A 25,629-nucleotide genomic window follows, 5' to 3' on the forward strand; every position below is an offset into this window, starting at 1 on the left:
ATGACATAGGTATGAGCACTGGATCAGTATTAGGGTACAGCACAGGTGATGGTAATCATACAGTAAGAGGGAAGAGCAGGAGCAGAGCATTGTGTCCTCCTGGAGAGGTCATGTTGGGAGGTATGACATAGGTATGAGCACTGGGTCAGTATTAGGGTACAGCACAGGTGATGGTAATCATACAGTAAGAGGGAAGAGCAGGAGCAGAGCATTGTGTGCTCCTGGAGAGGTCATGTTGGGAGGTATGACATAGGTATGAGCACTGGGTCAGTATTAGGGTACAGCACAGGTGATAATAATCATACAGTAAGAGGGAAGAGCAGGAGCAGAGCATTGTGTCCTCCTGGAGAGGTCATGTTGGGAGGTATGACATAGGTATAAGCACTGGGTCAGTATTAGGGTACAGCACAGGTGATGGTAATCATACAGTAAGAGGGAAGAGCAGGAGCAGAGCATTGTGTCCTCCTGGAGAGGGTCATGTTGGGAGGTATGACATAGGTATGAGCACTGGGTCAGTATTAGGGTACAGCACAGGTGATGGTAATCATACAGTAAGAGGGAATAGCAGGAGCAGAGCATTGTGTGCTCCTGGAGAGGTCATGTTGGGAGGTATGACATAGGTATGAGCACTGGGTCAGTATTAGGGTACAGCACAGGTGATGGTAATCATACAGTAAGAGGGAAGTGCAGGAGCAGAGCATTGTGTCCTCCTGGAGAGGGTCATGTTGGGAGGTATGACATAGGTATGAGCACGGGGTCAGTATTAGGGTACAGCACAGGTGATGGTAATCATACAGTAAGAGGGGAGAGCAGGAGCAGAGCATTGTGTCCTCCTGGAGAGGTCATGTTGGGAGGTATGACACAGGTATGAGCACTGGGTCAGTATTAGGGTACAGCACAGGTGATGGCAATCATACAGTAAGAGGGAAGAGCAGGAGCAGAGCATTGTGTCCTCCTGGAGAGGTCATGTTGGGAGGTATGACATAGGTATGAGCACTGGATCAGTATTAGGGTACAGCACAGGTGATGGTAATCATACAGTAAGAGGGAAGAGCAGGAGCAGAGCATTGTGTCCTGGAGAGGTCATGTTGGGAGGTATGACATAGGTATGAGCACTGGGTCAGTATTAGGGTACAGCACAGGTGATGGTAATCATACAGTAAGAGGGAAGAGCAGGAGCAGAGCATTGTGTGCTCCTGGAGAGGTCATGTTGGGAGGTATGACATAGGTATGAGCACTGGGTCAGTATTAGGGTACAGCACAGGTGATGGTAATCATACAGTAAGAGGGAAGAGCAGGAGCAGAGCATTGTGTCCTCCTGGAGAGGTCATGTTGGGAGGTATGACACAGGTATGAGCACTGGGTCAGTATTAGGGTACAGCACAGGTGATGGTAATCATACAGTAAGAGGGAAGAGCAGGAGCAGAGCATTGTGTCCTCCTGGAGAGGTCATGTTGGGAGGTATGACACAGGTATGAGCACTGGGTCAGTATTAGGGTACAGCACAGGTGATGGTAATCATACAGTAAGAGGGAAGAGCAGGAGCAGTGCATTGTGTCCTCCTGGAGAGGTCATGTTGGGAGGTATGACATAGGTATGAGCACTGGGTCAGTATTAGGGTACAGCACAGGTGATGGTAATCATACAGTAAGAGGGACAGGCAGGAGCAGAGCATTGTGTCCTCCTGGAGAGGTCATGTTGGGAGGTATGACATAGGTATGAGCACTGGGTCAGTATTAGGGTACAGCACAGGTGATGGTAATCATACAGTAAGAGGGGAGAGCAGGAGCAGAGCATTGTGTTCTCCTGGAGAGGGTCGTGTTGGGAGGTATGACATAGGTATGAGCACTGGGTCAGTATTAGGGTACAGCACAGGTGATGCTAATCATACAGTAAGAGGGAAGAGCAGGAGTAGAGCATTGTGTCCTCCTGGAGAGGACATGTTGGGAGGTATGACATAGGTATGAGCACTGGATCAGTATTAGGGTACAGCACAGGTGATGGTAATCATACAGTAAGAGGGAAGAGCAGGAGTAGAGCATTGTGTCCTCCTGGAGAGGTCATGTTGGGAGGTATGACATAGGTATGAGCACTGGGTCAGTATTAGGGTACAGCACAGGTGATGGTAATCATACAGTAAGAGGGAAGAGCAGGAGCAGAGCATTGTGTCCTCCTGGAGAGGTCATGTTGGGAGGTATGAGCACTGGGTCAGTATTAGGGTACAGCACAGGTGATGGTAATCATACAGTAAGAGGGGAGAGCAGGAGCAGAGCATTGTCTTCTCCTGGAGAGGGTCATGTTGGGAGGTATGACATAGGTATGAGCACTGGGTCAGTATTAGGGTACAGCACAGGTGATGCTAATCATACAGTAAGAGGGAAGAGCAGGAGTAGAGCATTGTGTCCTCCTGGAGAGGACATGTTGGGAGGTATGACATAGGTATGAGCACTGGATCAGTATTAGGGTACAGCACAGGTGATGGTAATCATACAGTAAGAGGGAAGAGCAGGAGCAGAGCATTGTGTCCTCCTGGAGAGGTCATGTTGGGAGGTATGACATAGGTATGAGCACTGGGTCAGTATTAGGGTACAGCACAGGTGATGGTAATCATACAGTAAGAGGGAAGAGCAGGAGCAGAGCATTGTGTGCTCCTGGAGAGGTCATGTTGGGAGGTATGACATAGGTATGAGCACTGGGTCAGTATTAGGGTACAGCACAGGTGATAATAATCATACAGTAAGAGGGAAGAGCAGGAGCAGAGCATTGTGTCCTCCTGGAGAGGTCATGTTGGGAGGTATGACATAGGTATAAGCACTGGGTCAGTATTAGGGTACAGCACAGGTGATGGTAATCATACAGTAAGAGGGAAGAGCAGGAGCAGAGCATTGTGTCCTCCTGGAGAGGGTCATGTTGGGAGGTATGACATAGGTATGAGCACTGGGTCAGTATTAGGGTACAGCACAGGTGATGGTAATCATACAGTAAGAGGGAATAGCAGGAGCAGAGCATTGTGTGCTCCTGGAGAGGTCATGTTGGGAGGTATGACATAGGTATGAGCACTGGGTCAGTATTAGGGTACAGCACAGGTGATGGTAATCATACAGTAAGAGGGAAGTGCAGGAGCAGAGCATTGTGTCCTCCTGGAGAGGGTCATGTTGGGAGGTATGACATACGTATGAGCACGGGGTCAGTATTAGGGTACAGCACAGGTGATGGTAATCATACAGTAAGAGGGGAGAGCAGGAGCAGAGCATTGTGTCCTCCTGGAGAGGTCATGTTGGGAGGTATGACACAGGTATGAGCACTGGGTCAGTATTAGGGTACAGCACAGGTGATGGCAATCATACAGTAAGAGGGAAGAGCAGGAGCAGAGCATTGTGTCCTCCTGGAGAGGTCATGTTGGGAGGTATGACATAGGTATGAGCACTGGATCAGTATTAGGGTACAGCACAGGTGATGGCAATCATACAGTAAGAGGGAAGAGCAGGAGCAGAGCATTGTGTGCTCCTGGAGAGGTCATGTTGGGAGGTATGACATAGGTATGAGCACTGGATCAGTATTAGGGTACAGCACAGGTGATGGTAATCATACAGTAAGAGGGAAGAGCAGGAGCAGAGCATTGTGTCCTCCTGGAGAGGTCATGTTGGGAGGTATGACATAGGTATGAGCACTGGGTCAGTATTAGGGTACAGCACAGGTGATGGTAATCATACAGTAAGAGGGAAGAGCAGGAGCAGAGCATTGTGTGCTCCTGGAGAGGTCATGTTGGGAGGTATGACATAGGTATGAGCACTGGGTCAGTATTAGGGTACAGCACAGGTGATAATAATCATACAGTAAGAGGGAAGAGCAGGAGCAGAGCATTGTGTCCTCCTGGAGAGGTCATGTTGGGAGGTATGACATAGGTATAAGCACTGGGTCAGTATTAGGGTACAGCACAGGTGATGGTAATCATACAGTAAGAGGGAAGAGCAGGAGCAGAGCATTGTGTCCTCCTGGAGAGGGTCATGTTGGGAGGTATGACATAGGTATGAGCACTGGGTCAGTATTAGGGTACAGCACAGGTGATGGTAATCATACAGTAAGAGGGAATAGCAGGAGCAGAGCATTGTGTGCTCCTGGAGAGGTCATGTTGGGAGGTATGACATAGGTATGAGCACTGGGTCAGTATTAGGGTACAGCACAGGTGATGGTAATCATACAGTAAGAGGGAAGTGCAGGAGCAGAGCATTGTGTCCTCCTGGAGAGGGTCATGTTGGGAGGTATGACATAGGTATGAGCACGGGGTCAGTATTAGGGTACAGCACAGGTGATGGTAATCATACAGTAAGAGGGGAGAGCAGGAGCAGAGCATTGTGTCCTCCTGGAGAGGTCATGTTGGGAGGTATGACACAGGTATGAGCACTGGGTCAGTATTAGGGTACAGCACAGGTGATGGCAATCATACAGTAAGAGGGAAGAGCAGGAGCAGAGCATTGTGTCCTCCTGGAGAGGTCATGTTGGGAGGTATGACATAGGTATGAGCACTGGATCAGTATTAGGGTACAGCACAGGTGATGGTAATCATACAGTAAGAGGGAAGAGCAGGAGCAGAGCATTGTGTCCTGGAGAGGTCATGTTGGGAGGTATGACATAGGTATGAGCACTGGGTCAGTATTAGGGTACAGCACAGGTGATGGTAATCATACAGTAAGAGGGAAGAGCAGGAGCAGAGCATTGTGTGCTCCTGGAGAGGTCATGTTGGGAGGTATGACATAGGTATGAGCACTGGGTCAGTATTAGGGTACAGCACAGGTGATGGTAATCATACAGTAAGAGGGAAGAGCAGGAGCAGAGCATTGTGTCCTCCTGGAGAGGTCATGTTGGGAGGTATGACACAGGTATGAGCACTGGGTCAGTATTAGGGTACAGCACAGGTGATGGTAATCATACAGTAAGAGGGAAGAGCAGGAGCAGAGCATTGTGTCCTCCTGGAGAGGTCATGTTGGGAGGTATGACACAGGTATGAGCACTGGGTCAGTATTAGGGTACAGCACAGGTGATGGTAATCATACAGTAAGAGGGAAGAGCAGGAGCAGAGCATTGTGTCCTCCTGGAGAGGTCATGTTGGGAGGTATGAGCACTGGGTCAGTATTAGGGTACAGCACAGGTGATGGTAATCATACAGTAAGAGGGGAGAGCAGGAGCAGAGCATTGTCTTCTCCTGGAGAGGGTCATGTTGGGAGGTATGACATAGGTATGAGCACTGGGTCAGTATTAGGGTACAGCACAGGTGATGCTAATCATACAGTAAGAGGGAAGAGCAGGAGTAGAGCATTGTGTCCTCCTGGAGAGGACATGTTGGGAGGTATGACATAGGTATGAGCACTGGATCAGTATTAGGGTACAGCACAGGTGATGGTAATCATACAGTAAGAGGGAAGAGCAGGAGCAGAGCATTGTGTCCTCCTGGAGAGGTCATGTTGGGAGGTATGACATAGGTATGAGCACTGGGTCAGTATTAGGGTACAGCACAGGTGATGGTAATCATACAGTAAGAGGGAATAGCAGGAGCAGAGCATTGTGTGCTCCTGGAGAGGTCATGTTGGGAGGTATGACATAGGTATGAGCACTGGGTCAGTATTAGGGTACAGCACAGGTGATAATAATCATACAGTAAGAGGGAAGAGCAGGAGCAGAGCATTGTGTCCTCCTGGAGAGGTCATGTTGGGAGATATGACATAGGTATAAGCACTGGGTCAGTATTAGGGTACAGCACAGGTGATGGTAATCATACAGTAAGAGGGAAGAGCAGGAGCAGAGCATTGTGTCCTCCTGGAGAGGGTCATGTTGGGAGGTATGACATAGGTATGAGCACTGGGTCAGTATTAGGGTACAGCACAGGTGATGGTAATCATACAGTAAGAGGGAATAGCAGGAGCAGAGCATTGTGTGCTCCTGGAGAGGTCATGTTGGGAGGTATGACATAGGTATGAGCACTGGGTCAGTATTAGGGTACAGCACAGGTGATGGTAATCATACAGTAAGAGGGAAGTGCAGGAGCAGAGCATTGTGTCCTCCTGGAGAGGGTCATGTTGGGAGGTATGACATAGGTATGAGCACGGGGTCAGTATTAGGGTACAGCACAGGTGATGGTAATCATACAGTAAGAGGGGAGAGCAGGAGCAGAGCATTGTGTCCTCCTGGAGAGGTCATGTTGGGAGGTATGACACAGGTATGAGCACTGGGTCAGTATTAGGGTACAGCACAGGTGATGGCAATCATACAGTAAGAGGGAAGAGCAGGAGCAGAGCATTGTGTCCTCCTGGAGAGGTCATGTTGGGAGGTATGACATAGGTATGAGCACTGGATCAGTATTAGGGTACAGCACAGGTGATGGCAATCATACAGTAAGAGGGAAGAGCAGGAGCAGAGCATTGTGTGCTCCTGGAGAGGTCATGTTGGGAGGTATGACATAGGTATGAGCACTGGGTCAGTATTAGGGTACAGCACAGGTGATGGTAATCATACAGTAAGAGGGAAGTGCAGGAGCAGAGCATTGTATCCTCCTGGAGAGGGTCATGTTGGGAGGTATGACATAGGTATGAGCACGGGGTCAGTATTAGGGTACAGCACAGGTGATGGTAATCATACAGTAAGAGGGGAGAGCAGGAGCAGAGCATTGTGTCCTCCTGGAGAGGTCATGTTGGGAGGTATGACACAGGTATGAGCACTGGGTCAGTATTAGGGTACAGCACAGGTGATGGCAATCATACAGTAAGAGGGAAGAGCAGGAGCAGAGCATTGTGTCCTCCTGGAGAGGTCATGTTGGGAGGTATGACATAGGTATGAGCACTGGATCAGTATTAGGGTACAGCACAGGTGATGGCAATCATACAGTAAGAGGGAAGAGCAGGAGCAGAGCATTGTGTGCTCCTGGAGAGGTCATGTTGGGAGGTATGACATAGGTATGAGCACTGGGTCAGTATTAGGGTACAGCACAGGTGATGGTAATCATACAGTAAGAGGGAAGAGCAGGAGCAGAGCATTGTGTCCTCCTGGAGAGGGTCATGTTGGGAGGTATGACATAGGTATGAGCACTGGGTCAGTATTAGGGTACAGCACAGGTGATGGTAATCATACAGTAAGAGGGAAGAGCAGGAGCAGAGCATTGTGTCCTCCTGGAGAGGGTCATGTTGGGAGGTATGACATAGGTATGAGCACTGGGTCAGTATTAGGGTACAGCACAGGTGATGGCAATCATACAGTAAGAGGGAAGAGCAGGAGCAGAGCATTGTGTCCTCTTGGAGAGGGTCATGTTGGGAGGTATGCTGTTATGATGTTCCGTCATCTTGACAGGTCGGTAATTAGTAGTTTTATACAGTAGGTGAGAAAGAAGATTCTCCCTCGCAGATATGTTGCTATGGCTCCCATGAAAACGACTGATATCTCTAATATTCCTGTTGCAGCTGAAAAACTCTGCCGGAACAAATGGTGGTTTCTGAACAGTCTGATGGCTGCGCTGTTCCTGTCCCTTTGGTGGTGAGTTAGTAATGGCTGCATGAAGTATTATCAGACTACAATCTAGATTCTAATAAATTATTTGTCGCATTGTGCCCATCCCAGGAGAAGGCCTATGCGAGACGCCGTTTTATTGAGGACTTTGCGATCCTAAAGACTTGTGCATTTCAGCCCTCCGGTGACTTAACGCAATGCAACTTTCTCCTGCCCATCTGGGTGCACTTCAATATGAACCCCAACACAGATGAGAAACGTCCTAGTTTTGCATGAAATGTGAAGAGTAACTTATCTCCGATGTAGAATCTTGATCAGCACACTCCCTGTCCAGGGGGCCACACACGTAGATTACACATAGCAGTGATACAGAGACGGAGGGTAATTTCCATACATTCTTCTGTATTATGGGTTCTGTTTACAAAGTCTTGGAAGGAGATAATGTGGACCGAGATAAAGTACCACCCAATCAGCTCCTAACTGCCACGTCACAGGCTGGGTTTGAAAAATGACAGTTAGGAGCTGATTGGCTCGTACTTTACCTCCGTAGACTTTATCTCCATCCAAGGCTTAGTAAATAGGCCCCATGTCTGTGGAATAACACCTAGTGGAGGGAGAGGCTCAGATATTCTAATCGTACAGAATGGGGGTAACATAGGCTTTGGATGTCCTTGGTTGCCAGAGAAGGACTCTGAATATCAATCTGTTTATGACTTTTCATTACTGATCCAGCTCTTGAGAAGCCAGTCCACTTTTTTTAAAGTGCAAAGTGAGCAGAGTGACATCACGGCCCCACTCCTTCCGCGCCATACCTTAGGGCTGGGCACGTGTGGCATGGCCACAACTAGAGGCCTTGGTCTACAGCAGAAATTCTCAACCATGGACCTCAAGGCACATTTAGAGTCCAGGGCCAATATTTACTAAGAATTTGAGTTTGTCCGATTTGTGTTTTTTTTTTCTAAGTCCCAATCCGGGAATTCACTAAGCATCAATCTCGGCAGTGTTTGGACTATTCGTAATGGTTTGATTTGCAAAGTTCCGAAATACGAATGAATAGACCATCGGTCAAACGCGGCTGTTATTTCATACAATACGGGAATTCACTATTCATTCGTATTTGGGTGTTATTTTCTGAGTGCTCAAGTGCGGGTCTATTTTTGTTCGATTCGTTAAAAAAAGCAGCAAAAAAATAGACCTGCTTTTTCCAGTCGAGTTTGGATAACTATGCACGGATCAGTGAGATCTGTGCAATGGTTATCTATGGGAAAGGGTCTGTTTAGTGTAAAAACTGAAAAAAAAATTGTGTGGGGTCCCCCCTCCTAAGCATAACCAGCCTCGGGCTCTTCGAGCCGGTCCTGGTTGAAAAAATATGGGGTAAAAAATGACAGGGGTTCCCCCATATTTAATCAACCAGCACCGGGCTCTGCGCCTGGTTCCAAAAATACGGGGGACAAAAAGCGTAGGGGTCCCCCGTATTTTTGAAACCAGCACCGGGCTCCACTAGCCAGGTACATAATGCCACAGCCGGGGGACACTTTTATAGTGGTCCCTGCGGCCCTGGCATTACATACCCAACTAGTCACCCCTGGCCGGGGTACCCTGGAGGAGTGGGAACCCCTTAAATCAAGGGGTCCCCCCCTCCAGCCACCCAAGGGCCAGGGGTGAAGCCCGAGGCTGTCCCCCCCCATCCAAGGGCGGCAGATGGGGGGCTGATAGCCTTTTGAAAAAATGTGAATATTGTTTTTAGTAGCAGTACTACAAGTCCCTGCAAGCCTCCCCTGCAAGCTGGTACTTGGAGAACCACAAGTACCAGCATGCGGTGGAAAACCGGGCCCGCTGGTACCTGTAGTACTACAACTAAAAAAAAAAAAAAAACCAAAAACAGGACACACACACCGTGAAAGTATAATTTTATTACATACATGCACACCTCCAAACATACATACTTACCTATGTTCACACGAGGCTCTGTCCTCTTGTCCCTGTAGAATCCTTGGGGTACCTGTGAAAAAAATTATACTCACATAATCCAGTGTAGATTGTGTCCAATGTATAATCCACGTACTTGGCAAAAAAACAAACCGCATACCCGATCCACGCACTGAAAGGGGTCCCATGTTTACACATGGGACCCCTTTCCCCGACTGCCAGGACCCCCCCTGACTCCTGTCAAAGAGGGTCCCTTCAGCCAATCAGGGAGCGCCACGTCGGGCCACTCTCCTGATTGGCTGTGTGCTCCTGTAGTGTCTGTGAGGCAGCGCACGGCAGAGATACAATGTAGCGCCTATGTGGTCAGCGGTTGACCGAAAGTAACCTCACCGCTGACCGCAAAGTTCCCACCATTGGCTAAAATGGAGCGCATAGGCGCTACATTGTATCTCTGCCGTGTGCTGCCTCACAGACACTACAGGAGCACACAGCCAATCAGGAGAGTGGCACGACGTGGCGCTCCCTGATTGGCTGAAGGGACCCTCTTTGACAGGAGTCGGGGGGTCCTGGCAGTCGGGGAAAGGGGTCCCATGTGTAAACATGGGACCCCTTTCAGTGCGTGGATCGGGTATGCGGTTTGTTTTTTTGCCAAGTACGTGGATTATTAAAAAAGGACACGACACACTGGATTTAGGTGAGTATAATTTTATTTTCAGGTACCCTGGAATCGACGTCGAGACGTGGGCCGAGTCGGCATCTGAACATAGGCAAGTATGTGTGTGTCGGAATGTATGTAATAAAGTTGTACTTTCAAGGTGTGTGTGTCCTGTTTTTATTTGGGTATTTTTTTTGCAGAACTATAGGTACCAGCGGGCCCGTTTAACCCCCGCATGCTGGTACTTGTGGTTCTCCAAGTACCAGCTTGCGGGGGAGGCTTGCAGGGACTTGTAGTTCTTGTGCAAAAAACAATATTCTTTTATTTTACACTTGGCTATCAGCCCCCCATCCGCAGCCCATGGATGGGGGGGGACAGCCTCGGGCTTCACCCCTGGCCCTTGGGTGGCTGGAGGGGGGGGGACCCCTTGGTTTAAGGGGTTCCCACTCCTCCAGGGTACCCCGGCCAGGGGTGACTAGTTAGTGATTTAATGCCAGGGCCGCAGGGACCACTATAAAAGTTTCCCCCGGCTGTGGCATTATCTCTCTGACTAGTGGAGCCCGGTGCTGGTTCAAAAAATATGGGGGACCCCTACGCTTTTTGTCCCCCATATTTTTTGCACCAGGACCAGGCGCAGAGCCCGGTGCTGGTTGATCAAATATGGGGGAACCCCTGTCAATTTCCCCCCCATATTTTTTCAACCAGGACCGGCTCAAAGAGCCCGAGGCTGGTTATGCTTAGGAGGGGGACCCCACGCAATTTTTTTCAGATTTTTAAACACTTTAAAAACCTTTTTAAGGTACACAATGAAGCCCTGCACGGATCTCACAGATCCGGCCGGGATTCCTTGTGTTTTGTCAGGCAGTGTTTTACTCATCACTCCCGTAAAACACTGCCTGATATTACGAATTACATCGACATCGGAAAATACGAATTGTGAAAAGTCGGCAGCTTAGTAAATGACCGTATCAGGATTCAAAAAGTTGCAGTAAAATGCACCCGATACCATTCGAGTTCAAACACCCTTCAAAACGGCCAAAACACGAATCTTTGTAAATATACCCCCAGGTTTTAAGAATAGCCATACTTGTGCACAGGTGACTTAATTAGTACCTCAGTTATATTGATTTAACCATCTGTGCTCAAGGATAGAGATCCCAAAAACCTGGAATGTTAGTGTGCCTTTAAAACTGCAGTTGGGGAAACACTGGTCTAGAGCAGTGGTTCTCAACCTCGGTCCTCAAGTACCCCCAACAGTTCATGTTTTCCAGGTCTCCTTACAGGATTGCAAGTGAAATAATTTGCTCCACCTGTGGATCTTTTAAAATGTGTCAGCGAGTAATGAATACACCTGTTCAACTGCTAGGTGACCTGGAAAACATGAACTGTTGGGGGTACTTGAGGACCGAGGTTGAGAACCACTGGTCTAGAGAAGAAACATTTATCAGGGATGTGATTACAGCATCAGTGCACGAGAAGTATAGGATATACATGGTAGCAGGCGCGATCAAGCCTGAGACCATTACTGTAGGGGTTGGGTACGAAGTCCTGGCGGTCAAAATCCTGACGGAGCCAGGTAGTTTAACCCTACCCCTAATCCTAACCCACCCCTCTTGTAGCCTAACCATAACCCTAGTGCCTAACCCAATCGCCTGAACTCGCCTTCGGGATTGGTCCGGATAATCTGATTGCCGGGATCCCTACAGAGCCATCAGTGTGCTGGTGGCCATTTTCTTGGAGCACTCATCCCCCATATTCACTTCCCCAGAGTTTCCTCCATGACAGGAGAAAGAGATGACATCATCACTGACCAGGCTTTGGAGAGATTGCTAGTCTCCTCAGGGAGTCTGGGAGATTATTACTGTTTCAGGGAGCCTCTCTGACGTTCATGGAGTGTAGGGATGTATGTATAAATGGGCACATGGCTGGGTTTGTAGTACTAAGTGCCCTATTTCTTATTTAATAAAAATATAAAAAATAAAATGCACTTGTATAGAGTAAGAAATCATTAACCATGCCGTGACTGCTACAGTCTATTCATGTGATGTGCCGTCTGGACATCTGGGACAACAGATCGTGAAAGAGTTAATGGTTTACCTCTCTCTTCTTGCAGGTTCAGCATGAAGGAGACTAGCTGGCGCCCCCGACTCACGTTCTCCTACAAAGGGCAGTGAGTACTGGCACAAATAATATCTCTGCTTACACCATGCGCTCTGCCTGCCTGAGTCCTGTGTGAGAGATTTGTGGCATCAGTATTGTGTAAACAGGCGTGGTATGATGTGTTGGCAGTCATATGTCCACACAACAATGTAGAGTTATGATACCAACATTGTTGAAATGTCGACATTAGGACAGGCTGCGGGCTGGAGGGTACGGATGTGGAGGTTAGGGTTAGGATATGGGGGGAGGGTTAGTATGTGCGGGAGGGTTAGGATCTGCGGGGAGTTTAGGATCTGGGGGGTTAGTATGTGGGGGGAGGGTTAAGATGTGGGGGAAGGGTTAGAATGTGGGGGAGGGTTAAGATGTGGGGGAGGTTAGGGCTAGGATGTAGGGGGAGGGATAGTAGGTGGGGGGAAGGTTAGTATGTGGGCGGAGGTTAGGGTACAGATGTGGGGGGAGGGTTAGGATGTGTGGGAAGCAAGGTTACGGATGTGGGGGGAGGGTTAGGCTGTGAGGGAGGTAAGGGTACGGATGTGGGGGGTGGGTTAGGATGTGGCGGGAGAGTTAGGCTGTGAGGGAGGTTAGGGTACAGATGTGGGGGGAGGTTAGAATGTGGGGGGGAGGGTAAGGATGTGGGGGGAGGGTACAGATGTGGGGGAAGGTTAGGGTACAGATGTGGGGGAAGGTTAGGGTACGGATGTGGGGGCGGTTAGTATGCGGAGGAGGGTTAGGATGCGGGGGGAGGTTAGGGTGTGGGGGGGGGTTAGGGTACGGATGTGGGGGAGAGTTAGGATGTGGGGGAGGTTAGGGTACGGATGTGGGGGGTGGGTTAGGATGTGGCGGGAGAGTTAGGCTGTGAGGGAGGTTAGGGTACAGATGTGGGGGGGAGGTTAGTATGTGGGGAGTGGGTAAGGATGTGGGGGGAGGGTTAGGATGTGGGGGAAGGTTAGGGTACAGATGTGGGGGAAGGTTAGGGTACGGATGTGGGGGCGGTTAGTATGTGGAGGAGGGTTAGGATGCGGGGGAGGTTAGGGTGTGGGGGGAGGATAGGGTACGGATGTGGGGGAGGGTTAGGATGTGGGGGAGGTTAGGGTACGTATGTGGGGGGAGGGTTAGGATGTGGGGAAGGGTTAGGATGTGGGTGGAGGTTAGGGTTATGCTCTAGGCCCTAGAGCATAACCCTAACCTCCACCCACATCCTAACCCTTCCCCCACATACCCTCCCCTACAGCATAACCCTAACCTCCACCCACATCCTAACCCTTCCCCACATACCATCCCCTAGAGTCTAGGGGATGGTATGTGGGGAAGGGTTAGGATGTGGGTGGAGGTTAGGGTTATGCTGTAGGGGAGGGTATGTGGGGGAAGGGTTAGTATGTGGGGGGAGGGTTAGTATGTGGGGGAGGGTTAGGATGTGGGGGAGGTTAGGGTTAGGATGTAGGGGAAGGGATAGTAGGTGGGGGGAGGGTTAGTATGTGGGGGGAGGTTAGGGTACAGATGTGGGGGGAGGGTTAGGATGTGTGGGAAGTAAGGTTACGGATGTGGGGGGAGGGTTAGGCTGTGAGGGAGGTTAGGGTACGGATGTGGGGAAGGGTTAGGATGTGGGTGGAGGTTAGGGTTAGGCTGTAGGGTAGGGTATGTGGGGAAGGGTTAGGATGTGGGTGGAGGTTAGGGTTAGGCTGTTGGGGAGGGTAAGGATGTGGAGGAGAGTTAAGATGTGGGTGGAGGATAGGGTTAGGCTGTTGGGGATGGTTAAGGTGGGGGGAGGTTGGGGTTAGTATGTGGGGAAGAGTTAGGATGTGGGGGGAGGTTAGGCTGTAGGGGAGGGTTAGTATGTGGGGAAGGGTTAGGATGTGGGTGGAGGTTAGGCTGTAGGGGAGGGTTAGTATGTGGGAAAGGGTTAGTATGTGGGGGGAGGTTAGGCTGTGGGGAAGGGTTAGGATGTGGGGGGAGGTTAGGGTTAGGCTGTTGGGGAGGGTTAAGATGTGGGTGGAGGATAGCGTTAGGCTGTAGGGGAGGGTTAGTATGTGGGGATGGGTTAGGATGTGGGTGGAGGTTAGGGTTAGGCTGTAGGGGAGGGTTAGTATGTGGGGAAGGGTTAGGGTGGGGGGAGGTTAGGCTGTAGGGGAGGGTTAGTATGTGGGGAAGGGTTAGTATGTGGGGGGAGGTTAGGGTTAGGCCGTAGGGGAGGGTTAGTATGTGGGGAAGGGTTAGGATGTGGGGGGAGGTTAGGGTTAGGCCGTAGGGGAGGGTTAGTATGTGGGGAAGGGTTAGGGGAGGTAAAGGTTAGGCTGTTGGGGAGGATTAAGATGTGGGTGAAGGATAGGGTAAGGCTGTAGGGGAGGGTTAGTATGTGGGGGGAGGTTAGGCTGTGGGGAAGCGTTAGGGTGGGGGGAGGTTAGGGTTTGGCTGTTGGGAAGGGTTAAGATGTGGGTGGAGGATAGGGTAAGGCTGTATGGGAGGGTTAGTATGTGGGTGGAGGGTTAGGCTGTAGGGGAGGGTTAGTATGTGGGGAAGGGTTAGGGTGGGGGGAGGTTAGGCTGTAGGGGAGGGTTAAGATGTGGGTGAAGGATAGGGTAAGGCTGTAGGGGAGGGTTAGTATGTGGGGGGAGGTTAGGCTGTGGGGAAGCGTTAGGGTGGGGGGAGGTTAGGGTTTGGCTGTTGGGGAGGGTTAAGATGTGGGTGGAGGATAGGGTAAGGCTGTAGGGGAGGGTTAGTATGTGGGTGGAGGGTTAGGATGTGGGGGGAGGTTAGGGTTAGGCTGCAGGGGAGGTTAGTATGTGGGTGGAGGTTAGGGTTAGGCTGTAGGGGAGGGTTAGTATGTGGGGAAGGGTTAGGATGTGGGGGGAGGTTAGGGTTAGGCTGTAGGGGAGGGTTAGTATGTGGGTGGAGGTTAGGGTTAGGCTGTAGGGGAGGGTTAGTATGTGGGTGGAGGTTAGGGTTAGGCTGCAGGGGAGGGTTAGTATGTGGGGAAGGGTTAGGATGTGGGGGGAGGTTAGGGTTAGGCTGTAGGGGAGGGTTAGTATGTGGGGAAGGGTTAGGGTGGGGGGAGGTTAGGCTGTAGGGGAGGGTTAGTATGTGGGGAAGGGTTAGGATGTGGGGGGAGGTTAGGGTTAGGCTGTAGGGGAAGGTTAGTATGTGGGGAAGGGTTAGGGTGTGGGAAGGTTAGGCTGTAGGGGAGGGTTAGTATGTGGGGAAGGGTTAGGATGTGGGGGGAGGTTAGGGTTAGGCTGCAGGGGAAGGTTAGTATGTGGGGAAGGGTTAGGGTGGGGGGAGGTTAGGCTGTTGGGGAAGGTTAGTATGTGGGGAAGGGTTAGGATGTGGAGGGAGGTTAGGGTTAGGCTGTATGGGAGGGTTAGTATGTGGGGAAGGGTTAGTATGTGGGTGGAGGTTAGGGTTAGGCTGTAGGGGAGGGTTAGTATGTGGGGAAGGGTTAGGATGTGGGGGGAGGTTAGAGTTAGGCTGTAGGGGAAGGTTAGTATGTGGGGAAGGGTTAGGGGAGGTAAGGGTTAGGCTGTTGGGGAGGATTAAGATGTGGGTGAAGGATAGGGTCAGGCTGTTGGGGAGGGTTAGTATGTGGGAGGTGGGTTAGGCTGTGAGGAAGGGTTTGTAAATACACACCTATATGTATCACATACAGTGTAATAAATACAGTACAAGAGAAATGTTCTTTTGGTGGGAGTGGGGGCCCATAGCTTATTTGTGCACCTTGGCCCCCCACATGGAGAGGGACTGTATGAGGTGATTGCACCCATTTGCTTCCTAAACCTGCTCCCATACAATGGGGTTCATGTATCAAGCGATGAAAACCTCATCTTTATGGCATTTTTACCCAAAAAATGTGTCTTCAGCGTTTCTCTGACTGCGGAGAAATCCTAACGAGAGATCCGCACTTTCTCCAGCGGCGCCTTCGTCCTGTGTAAATAACGCTGCAGCATTAAGAATGAAGCATCATGGGGCACATATGTTTCGTCAACACTACAGCTGCCAACAGACAATATCTCCGCAGCATTATGCCGACGGGAGGATGAAGATATAGTTGTAGCGTAATTGAAAGTGGTTTAACCATTTCAGCTGTTTAACTTTAAACACAATCAGAAAGCGTCATGTTATAAATCCTGACACAGTTAAAATACTTTCATTAACATGACACTTCTCCCGTAATGCTGTCTACACAGGGGCGGATCCAGAAGAAAATGATAGGGGGGGCACCATGGAAGGGGCAAGTACATTTGCGTGCGGCTTCGGTGCATGTGAGGTGGCGCTTCTTATACAATGCCCACAGTTGTAGCGCTCATTATGCAATGTCCACTGTACTGGTAGTGCCCCTTATATAGACCCCATAGTAGTGATGCCCCTTATGCAATGCCCGTATTGCCCCCAGTAGTAATGTTGCCTGTAGTAATGCCCCCAGTCATTATGCCCCCAGTGGTAATGCCCCTGCAGTTATGACCCCAGTAGTTTAGCCACCAGTAGTAATGCCCCCCTGTAGTTTGCCCCATTGTAGTTTAGCCCCTGTAGTTATGCCCCCCTGTAGTTTGCCCCATTGTAGTTTAGCCCCTGTAGTTATGCCCCCCTTATAGTTTAGCCTCCAGTAGTAATGCTTCCAGTAGTTTGGCCCCTGTAGTTATGCCCCCAGTAGTTTGGCCCCTGTAGTTATGCCCCCAGTAGTTTGGCCCCCCTGTAGTTTAGCCCCCAAGTAGTAATGCCCCTGTAGTTTAGCCCCCAAGTAGTAATGCCCCTGTAGTTTAGCCCCCAAGTAGTAATGCCCCCTGTAGGTGCCCCCCAGTAATAATGCCCCTAGCAGCTGCCCCCCCCCAGTAATAATGCCCCCAGTAGCTGCCCCCCCCAGTAGTGATGCCCCCAGTTATAATGCCCCCAGTAGTAATCCCCCCCCAGTAGTAATGCCCCTTGTTGATGCCCCCCCCCCCCCCCCGTAGTTTTCCCCCAGGAGATGCCCCCGCTACATTAAGGAAGAAAAAAACATAATACTTACCGAGCCCCGTTCCCGCGCCGCTGCAGTACTCCTCCTGGCTGGCGTCCTCTCCTCAGTACTATGAGAGAGACGTCATGACTGACGTCTCTCCCATAGCGCACGGCGCAGTGACAGCGCCGGAAGCCTGAGCTCTGTACTGAGCTCCTGCCTCCGGCTACCGCTGAGCAGGGAGACGGGCGCCCGCTGGTAACACAATCTCAGCGGGCGCCCATCATCTTCCTGTGCGGCGGCGCCGACGCCGCGGGGGGGAACGGGGGGGGGGGGCACAAATGACAGGGGGGGCACGGGCCCGAGTGCCCCCCCCTGGATCCGCCACTGTGTCTACATACTGACTGCATCTCACTGCCAGGAGTGTAGAGCCAAACGTGTAAGAGAATATGCGTATGTACGTATGTCAACAGTAGCGGAATTTGCCACGGGCAAGCAGGACTTTTGCCCGAGGCTACGCGTCTAGTTTCCCTTCGTGGAGAGGACCTTTGCTGTGCGGTGCGCGATGACGTCATCGCGCACCGCACATTAAAGGACCTCTCCACGAAGGGCTTCACAGCGGCCAGCGGCAGCGGGGGGCACATTTCAGAGCGCTACAGTAGTCTGTACAGGGTGCGTAAATGACCACGCCCCCTGTACGAAGCCATACCCCCCATTGCCGCCCGGGGTGCGCAAAGCCCCAGAACCAGCCCTGTATGTCAAGCAGGCTTTGTAGGTCATGAGAGTTGGGGGATATGCCCTGATATACTCTATGCTGCTGGCCCACCCCTAGGGGTGCTAGGGGTGTCTCCCCCCCCCCCCTTCTTCCCACAGAGTTTGTTCCCAGATTGCAAGTCAGATGTGCACCAAGTCTGGTGTAAATTGCTCCAGGCCTTCCACAGTTTTGCTGTCTGCTGACATACTCTGTGCTGCTGTCCTACCCCTAGGGGTGTGTGACCCCCCCCCCCCCCAGTGTTTGTTTCCAGAGTGTAAGCCATATGTGTACCAAGGGGGTCATTCCGAGTTGATCGCACGCTAGTTTTTTTTGGTGCGGTGCGAGAATCCATTCGCACAGCCGACTGCAAGAAGATTGAAAGTAATTGTGGGTGGCAACTGACCGTTTTCTGGGAGTGTTTGGAAAAACGCAGGCGTGTCCCAGCGTTTGCAGGGCGGGTGCCTGACGTCAGTTCCGGTCCCGGACAGTGATCGCAGCGGCTGAGTAAGTTCAAACCTACTCAGAAACTGCACAAAACATTTTTTAGTACTGCTCGGCTGCACATGCGATTGCACACTCGCAAAGCGAAAATACACTCCCCTATAGGCGGCGACTATCTGATCGCAGCGCTGCAAAAAATAGCGAGCGATCAACTCGGAATGACCCCCCAAGTTTGTTGCAAATTGCTGCATGCATTCCAGAGTTAAGCTGTCTGCAGAAATACTCTGTGCTGCTGTCCTACCGCTAGGGGTGTATTCCCCCCCACAGTGTTTGTTCCCAGAGTGTAAGGCATATGTGTACCAATTTCTGAGTACATTGCTCCTGCAATTCCAGAGTTATGCTGTCTCCTGATATACTCTGTGCTGCTGTCTCCCCGCCCCCCTCCCCCCCCAGGGGTGCTAGGGATTTCAAATTGTTTTAGTTGTCTCCGCCTTATTGTAATAGGCTTGTATGTCAAATTTCACAATCTTCGCTTGTAAACTGAGGATTTGTATAGAAAGACGGAAGGATGGATTTTTTGCTTTTAGAGAGATAGATATACACACACACACACACACACACACACACACACACATATATATCTATTATAAGATCTGTCCCATACAATGGCCCAGATTTATCAAGCCTTGGAGAGTAATGATAAATAACACGCTCCGAGGCTTGATAAATCTGGCCCTATATCTCCGATTGCTAGCTTAAGTATATGTTTTCTCACCCAGAATAGAAGAGCAACATCTGATCTGAATGTACTTATCACATCATTGAGAACAGAGGGGGTAATTCCGAGTTGATCGCAGCAGGAAATTTGTTAGCAGTTGGGCAAAACCATGTGCACTGCAGGGGAGGTAGATGTAACATGTGCAGAGAGAGTTAGATTTGGGTGGGGTGTGTTCAATCTGCAATCTAAATTGCAGTGTAAAAATAAAGCAGCCAGTATTTACCCTGCACAGAAACAAAATCACACACCCAAATCCAACTCTCTCTGCACATGTTATATCTGCCTCCCCTGCAGTGCACATGGTTTTGCCCAACTGCTAACAAATTTGCTGCTGCTTTCAGGTCTGAATTACCCCCATAATTAATTCAAGTTGCTGCTTGGAGTGCTATATTAAGGCTATGGGGGGCTGAGGCACTGAAGACTTAAGGGGGGGCTAGAGATATACAGTACATCGAATGGTTCATTATCGATGTTTCCATCAATGGCTGGCACTATCGGTACCTTCTGTCAATAGCACGAAAACATGGACAGAAAACAAGTGATGGGCTGACCCATCAGGGGGCGTCGCAAGTGCAGTTTTCAGGCCAATCGGAGAAACAGGGCAGCGTTCAGGGATGGCCGATATGGGAAAATAAAACCTGTTGCATCGTCACCATTGTAACTCAAAGACTGATGGCAAACCATCGATGTTTGCTGGACATCGATGGTCAATGTCAAATCCCCGGTGAGGAATTGATGGCCTAAAATATACTTACTGTCATCATTGTTGGCTACCTTTGCTCATTTAAATAAATGGATAGGGCAAACAGTGCTGGGTTTGATTCTGTCCCTTCCTCTATCTGTGTGAAGTTTGTATGTTCCTCCCAGTGTTTTGCACAGGCTTCCGAAGGTTTTTCCTTCCACGCTCCAAAAATATGCCGATAGTCCAATTTATTTCTGACGAATTGGAGAGCGAATGTTGTGTAACCCTTAATTAGGGCCTAAAAGGTTTCATAGTGAATGAGATAGGTTGCTACCACTTGAGCGATTACAAAAAAAATTTCAATGAATTAGAACAGTGCTTCTTAACTTCGATCCCCAACATGTCATGTTTTCAGGATTTCTATCTGGATTAGGACATTTATTTTGTAAATATTTAAAGAAGAGCTAATGAACCCACCAGACCTTGTTTTGAGACTTTCCTGAAATTCGCTCAGGTGACTCTAAAGTTTAAACAAATGTTATTGCACAGTAATTATTATCTTTTTAGGATCCGCAGAGAAGGAAAACATTTCCCCCCTTTGCTCCTTAATCTGGCTCTGGGTGAAGACTAGAATAGCAGACCTCTGTGTACACAGGGGCTTGTGACTTTCCATTTGGTGACCATGGGGGTCATTCCGAGTTGTTCGCTCGCTAGCAGTTTTCAGCAGCCGTGCAAACGCTATGCCGCCTCCCACTGGGAGTGTATTTTAGCTTAGCAGAAGTGCGAACGAAAGGATCGCAGAGCGGCTACAAAATAATTTTGTGCAGTTTCAGAGTAGCTTCAGACCTACTCAGCGCTTGCCATCACTTCAGACTGTTCAGTTCCTGTTTTGACGCCACAAACACGCCCTGCGTTCGCCCAGCCACGCCTGCGTTTTCCTGGCATGCCTGCATTTTTCCGAACACTCCCTGAAAACGGTCAGTTGACACCCAGAAACGCCCTCTTCCTGTCAATCACTCTGCGGCCAGCAGTGCGACTGAAAAGCTTCGCTAGACCTTGTGTGAAACTACATCGTTCGCTGTGCTCGTACGACGCGTGTGCGCATTGCGCCGCATAGCCGTTTTTTAGCCTGATCGCTGCGCTGCAAACTTCAACTAGCGATCAACTCGGAATGACCACCCATGTCCGTGAATGTCTATCACCCCCTTATTCTCCTGTATAGCAGAGCTCCACACAGTGACTGTGGTAGGAGACACTCTGTGATGTGATGTAATGTATGGATGGTCTGTGTCGGCAGGAGGACGGACGTGCTGCTGCTGTCGCCGTGGCTCGCACCCATTGTCTGGAACGGAACATACAACTCTGCAATACTGGATGCGCAATTCCACCAAAGGAATGTCCGCATTGGGATAACCGTGTTCGCTATTAAAAAGTAAGTTCCAAACGTTATGTGGCCTTTTCTGTTTTTTCCCCGCACAGGGAATATTTTGTAATTTGTAACATTTCAGGGGATATTTTGTAAAGCAGACGATCATCTGCAACTTCGACCCATAAAACCGGCAATAGTAATAAATGCTGTATCAGACTTGCTTAATATTTACTTCTGTTGTCGTTTTGAATGCATTGGTCAAAGCCGCCGATGGCGGATGTATAACAGATAAAGCGGTGCCAGGTGTATAACACTACACACTAGTTTTCCTTCTGTAAACCCACTGTGTGGGAAAATAGTGATGAATATACATGGTGGAGTCACATTATTATGAGCACCAACTAATAGCCGGAGTAACCGCCGCATGCAGCACAGACAGCAGCTAGATGGGCTGAACTGGCGTATTAGACACACGTACATTGTGACGGTGAGCTGCTTCCCTATAGCGTGTCGGTCGGCCCTCACGCACCTTCACAGCCGGCGTTTACCTCTCACATCAGTGGCGCATGGTGCTCCGCAGTTTCCGCGACGGTTATTCGCAATGGTGCCATTTGTCCAGCACGATGTACCATCCCCACAGCAGCACGCGAACAGCTCACACACTGCGCTGTGTCAGAAATACCGCTACCCTTGGCCCGAAAGCCAATAATCATCTCTTTTTGCAACTTGGATGAATCGCCCCTTTTACCCATGACGGCGAGTGATGTGTGTGCAGACGGCCTATCACACGCCTTATATACCCACCAAGCCAGCAACGAGTGATATGTGTGCAGACGGCCTATCACACACCTTCTATACCCACCAAGCCAGCAACGAGTGATATGTGTGCAGACGGGTGGTATTAATGTGACCGCCGGTCAGCTGACCGACAGTCACATGACCTCCATGAGCCCGACGGCTCACTATCCCGATGGTCGGCATGCCGACCTACAGGGACTATTTCCACTCGTGGGTGTCCACGACACCCATAGAGTGGGAATAGAACCCGTGGCGACCGCAGGTCGCCACCGAACCCGCAGCGTGGCGAGCGCAGCGAGCCCGCAAGGGGCTTGCTGCACTCGCCCTTCCCCGCCGGGATCCCGGCGTCGGTAAGCTGACCGGCGGTCAGGAGACCGCCGGTCACCAGTACTACACCCGTGCAGACAGCCTATCTCACACCTTATATACCCACCAAGCCAGCAACGAGTAATATGTGTGCAGACGGCCTATCACACCTTCTATACCCACCAAGCCAGCAACGAGTGATATGTGTGCAGACGGCCTATCACACACCTTCTATACCCACCAAGCCAGCAACGAGTGATATGTGTGCAGACGCCCTATCACACACCATATATACCCACCAAGCCAGCAACGAGTGATATGTGTGCAGACGGCCTCTCACACACCTTATATACCCACCAAGCCAGCAACGAGTGATATACGTGCAGACGGCCTATCACACCCCTTATATACCCACCAAGCCAGCAACGAGTGATATACGTGCAGACGGCCTCTCACACACCTTATATACCCACCAAGCCAGCAACGAGTGATATACGTGCAGACGGCCTATCACACCTTATATACCCACCAAGCCAGCAACGAGTGATATACGTGCAGACGGCCTATCACACACCTTATATACCCACCAAGCCAGCGCACCACACGTGACTACTTCATGGCGTACGCACTGCCGCATGCAGGAGATGGTCATAATAATGTGACTCCACCGTATATATTTACTGTTCAAAGATTAGTTATTATTTTTGTATATGTTCTACGTGCAGTTTGCTATGTATCCTCAACAACTAATCTATTCTCAAATTGTATTAAATACAGCATTTTTGTCTTATTGTATGGAGTGCATCATGAGATTATACAAACATTCATTTGTGAATGCTTATAAATTATTATACAGGTTGAGTATCCCTTATCCAAAATGCTTGGGACCAGAGGTATTTTGGATATCGGATTTTTCCGTATTTTGGAATAATTAGATACCATAATGAGATATCATGGTGATGGGACCTACATCTAAGCACAGAATGCATTTATGTTACATATACACCTTATACACACAGCCTGAAGGTAATTTTAGCCAATATTTTTTATAACTTTGTACATTAAACAAAGTGTGTCTACATTCACACAATTCATTTTTGTTTCATATACACCTTATACACACAGCCTGAAGGTCATTTAATACAATATTTTTAATAACTTTGTGTATTAAACAAAGTTTGTGTACATTGAGTCATCAAAAAACAAAGGTTTTACTATCTCACTCTCACTCAAAAAAGTCCGTATTTCGGAATATTCCGTATTTCGGAATATTTGGATATGGGATACTCAACCTGTACTCGCTTCACAATTACCATAGGTTACATATTAATGCTGATCTTCTTTGATGTTTGTGCATTGTTTGGAGGATAAAATGATTGTAGCCCCGATTCAGAGATTTACATCAATCCGATATTTATCTGCGCATTGGCAGGACGAATACTGAGCATATATGTGCATGTCTGGATCAGCAACATCAGCTGTAGTTCACCAAAAGCCGCTGCGTGATTTGGGGGCGGTGAGGGGGATTAGTGCTATATGTTATATAGCATATGTTATTCTGCACTGTGATGGGTAATGTATTAATTTTCATGGTAAATGGAGAGTGTGTATTGGGCCCCAAGCCAGGGTGGAGCCACGTGCTGGGCCAGGGTGGAGCCACGTGCTGGGCCCAGGTTGGAGCCACATGCTGGGCCAGGGTGGAGCCACGTGCTGGGCCAGGGAGGAGCCACGTGCTCGGGAAATGTACTTATGAGTACATTTCCCGAGCACGTGGCTCCTCCCTGGCCCAGCAAGTGGCTCCTCCCTGGCCCAGCACGTGGCTCCAACCTGGGCCCAGCACGTGGCTCCAACCTGGGCCCAGCACGTGGCTCCAACCTGGGCCCAGCACGTGGCTCCAACCTGGGCCCAGCACGTGGCTTCACCCTGGGCCCAGCACGTGGCTCCACCCTGGGCCCAGCACGTGGCTCCACCCTGGCTTGGAGCCCAATACACTCCCTCCATTCACCACGAAGATTAATACATTACCCATCACACTGCAGAATAACATCGAACCATCGACACAGCACAAATAATATATTTCCTATACTTACATCTAATTGCACAATGGACAGTTTCTTTTTACAATTTGAACCCATGCGCTGCTTTCTACATGATCTATGACTTACTATTGTTAAGGTGTATATTTTATGCTTTATATTGGTTTTGGAGTGGGGCTTGAGAGTGTGATTTCCAGTGATGCGTCCTTCCTGTCTCTTTTCCAGGTATACGGCGTTTGTCAAAACTTTTATAGACACCGCTGAGAAATATTTCATGATTGGCCACAAGGTCATCTACTACATCTTCACTGACCGCGTGGGCGATATTCCAACCCCCGACCTCGGAGAGGGCAGAAGCGTGACTGTCCTGGAAGTTCCCAGCTACCAAAGATGGCAGGAGGTGTCTATGAGGCGCATGGAGATGATCCGTAAGTATTCACAGGAACGATTCGTCAACGAGGTGGATTATTTGGTGTGCGTGGACGTGGACATGAGGTTCAGCGATGAGGTTGGGGTGGAAATCTTAAGCGATTTGATTGGGACGCTGCATCCTGGTCTGTACGGCGCTCCGCGGGAAAGTTTTACTTATGAGCGGAAACTGCAATCTGAAGCCTACATTGCGGCGGAGGAGGGCGACTTTTATTACGCGGGAGGATATTTTGGGGGAACAGTAGCAGAGGTCTACAAGCTAACGGATTTCTGCCACAACGCCATGATGGCCGACAGAGCCAACAACATTGAAGCCATTTGGCACGACGAGAGTTACTTGAACAAATATTTCCTAGATCACAAGCCGACGAAAATTCTCTCCCCGGAGTATCTATGGGACGAGAAATTTGGTTCACCGGACTTCCTGCAGAGGAAGCGCTTTCTCGCCGTGCGGAAAAACCATCGTCAAATCCGAAACAGACGATGAAAAAGTAAAGCGTTAGGTAACTTATTCATTCAGATTTGCAGATTGTTCGCTTTTTTCCTGTATATACAATATTTTCTTTGTGCATGTACAATACATTTAAGTAACTTTTTTTCTTCTTTTTTTTTTTAATTAAGGTGTGAAAACTTTTTATAATGAAACACAGTAAATCAATAATATCAATTTTTCTCAAAACAAACACTTTTTTTTTGTATTTTGGCACTAATACAGCTATTGATGCCTCCACTTTCAGTTACTGGTGCGCCCCCAAAGCGGTACTTAGAGGTACAGCCATCCAGTTGGGTTAGGTATGATATGCCCGCATCCCAATGGGATAGGTAAGTATACTTACCTTTCCCCAATGACCCTCTAACCCTCCCTTTCCGCAGC

General features: G+C 49.5%; 1 protein-coding gene across 2 annotated transcripts in view; it reads left to right on the forward strand.

The window, feature by feature from the left end:
* Window positions 1-25,351, forward strand: part of LOC134948139 (histo-blood group ABO system transferase-like) — a 48,562-nt gene extending 23,211 nt beyond the window's left edge. For both annotated transcript variants that reach the window (XM_063935946.1, XM_063935947.1), the window contains exons 2-5: window positions 7,449-7,521; window positions 12,192-12,248; window positions 21,115-21,249; window positions 24,552-25,351. In XM_063935946.1, coding sequence (XP_063792016.1) covers window positions 7,449-7,521; window positions 12,192-12,248; window positions 21,115-21,249; window positions 24,552-25,242 — 956 coding nt within the window. In that variant the 3' untranslated portion in view covers window positions 25,243-25,351. The remainder of the gene's footprint in view (window positions 1-7,448; window positions 7,522-12,191; window positions 12,249-21,114; window positions 21,250-24,551) is intronic.
* The last annotated feature ends 278 nt before the right edge of the window (window positions 25,352-25,629 follow it).

Source organism: Pseudophryne corroboree, chromosome 8, assembly GCF_028390025.1.
Source record: "Pseudophryne corroboree isolate aPseCor3 chromosome 8, aPseCor3.hap2, whole genome shotgun sequence".
Lineage (NCBI taxonomy): Eukaryota > Metazoa > Chordata > Amphibia > Anura > Myobatrachidae > Pseudophryne > Pseudophryne corroboree.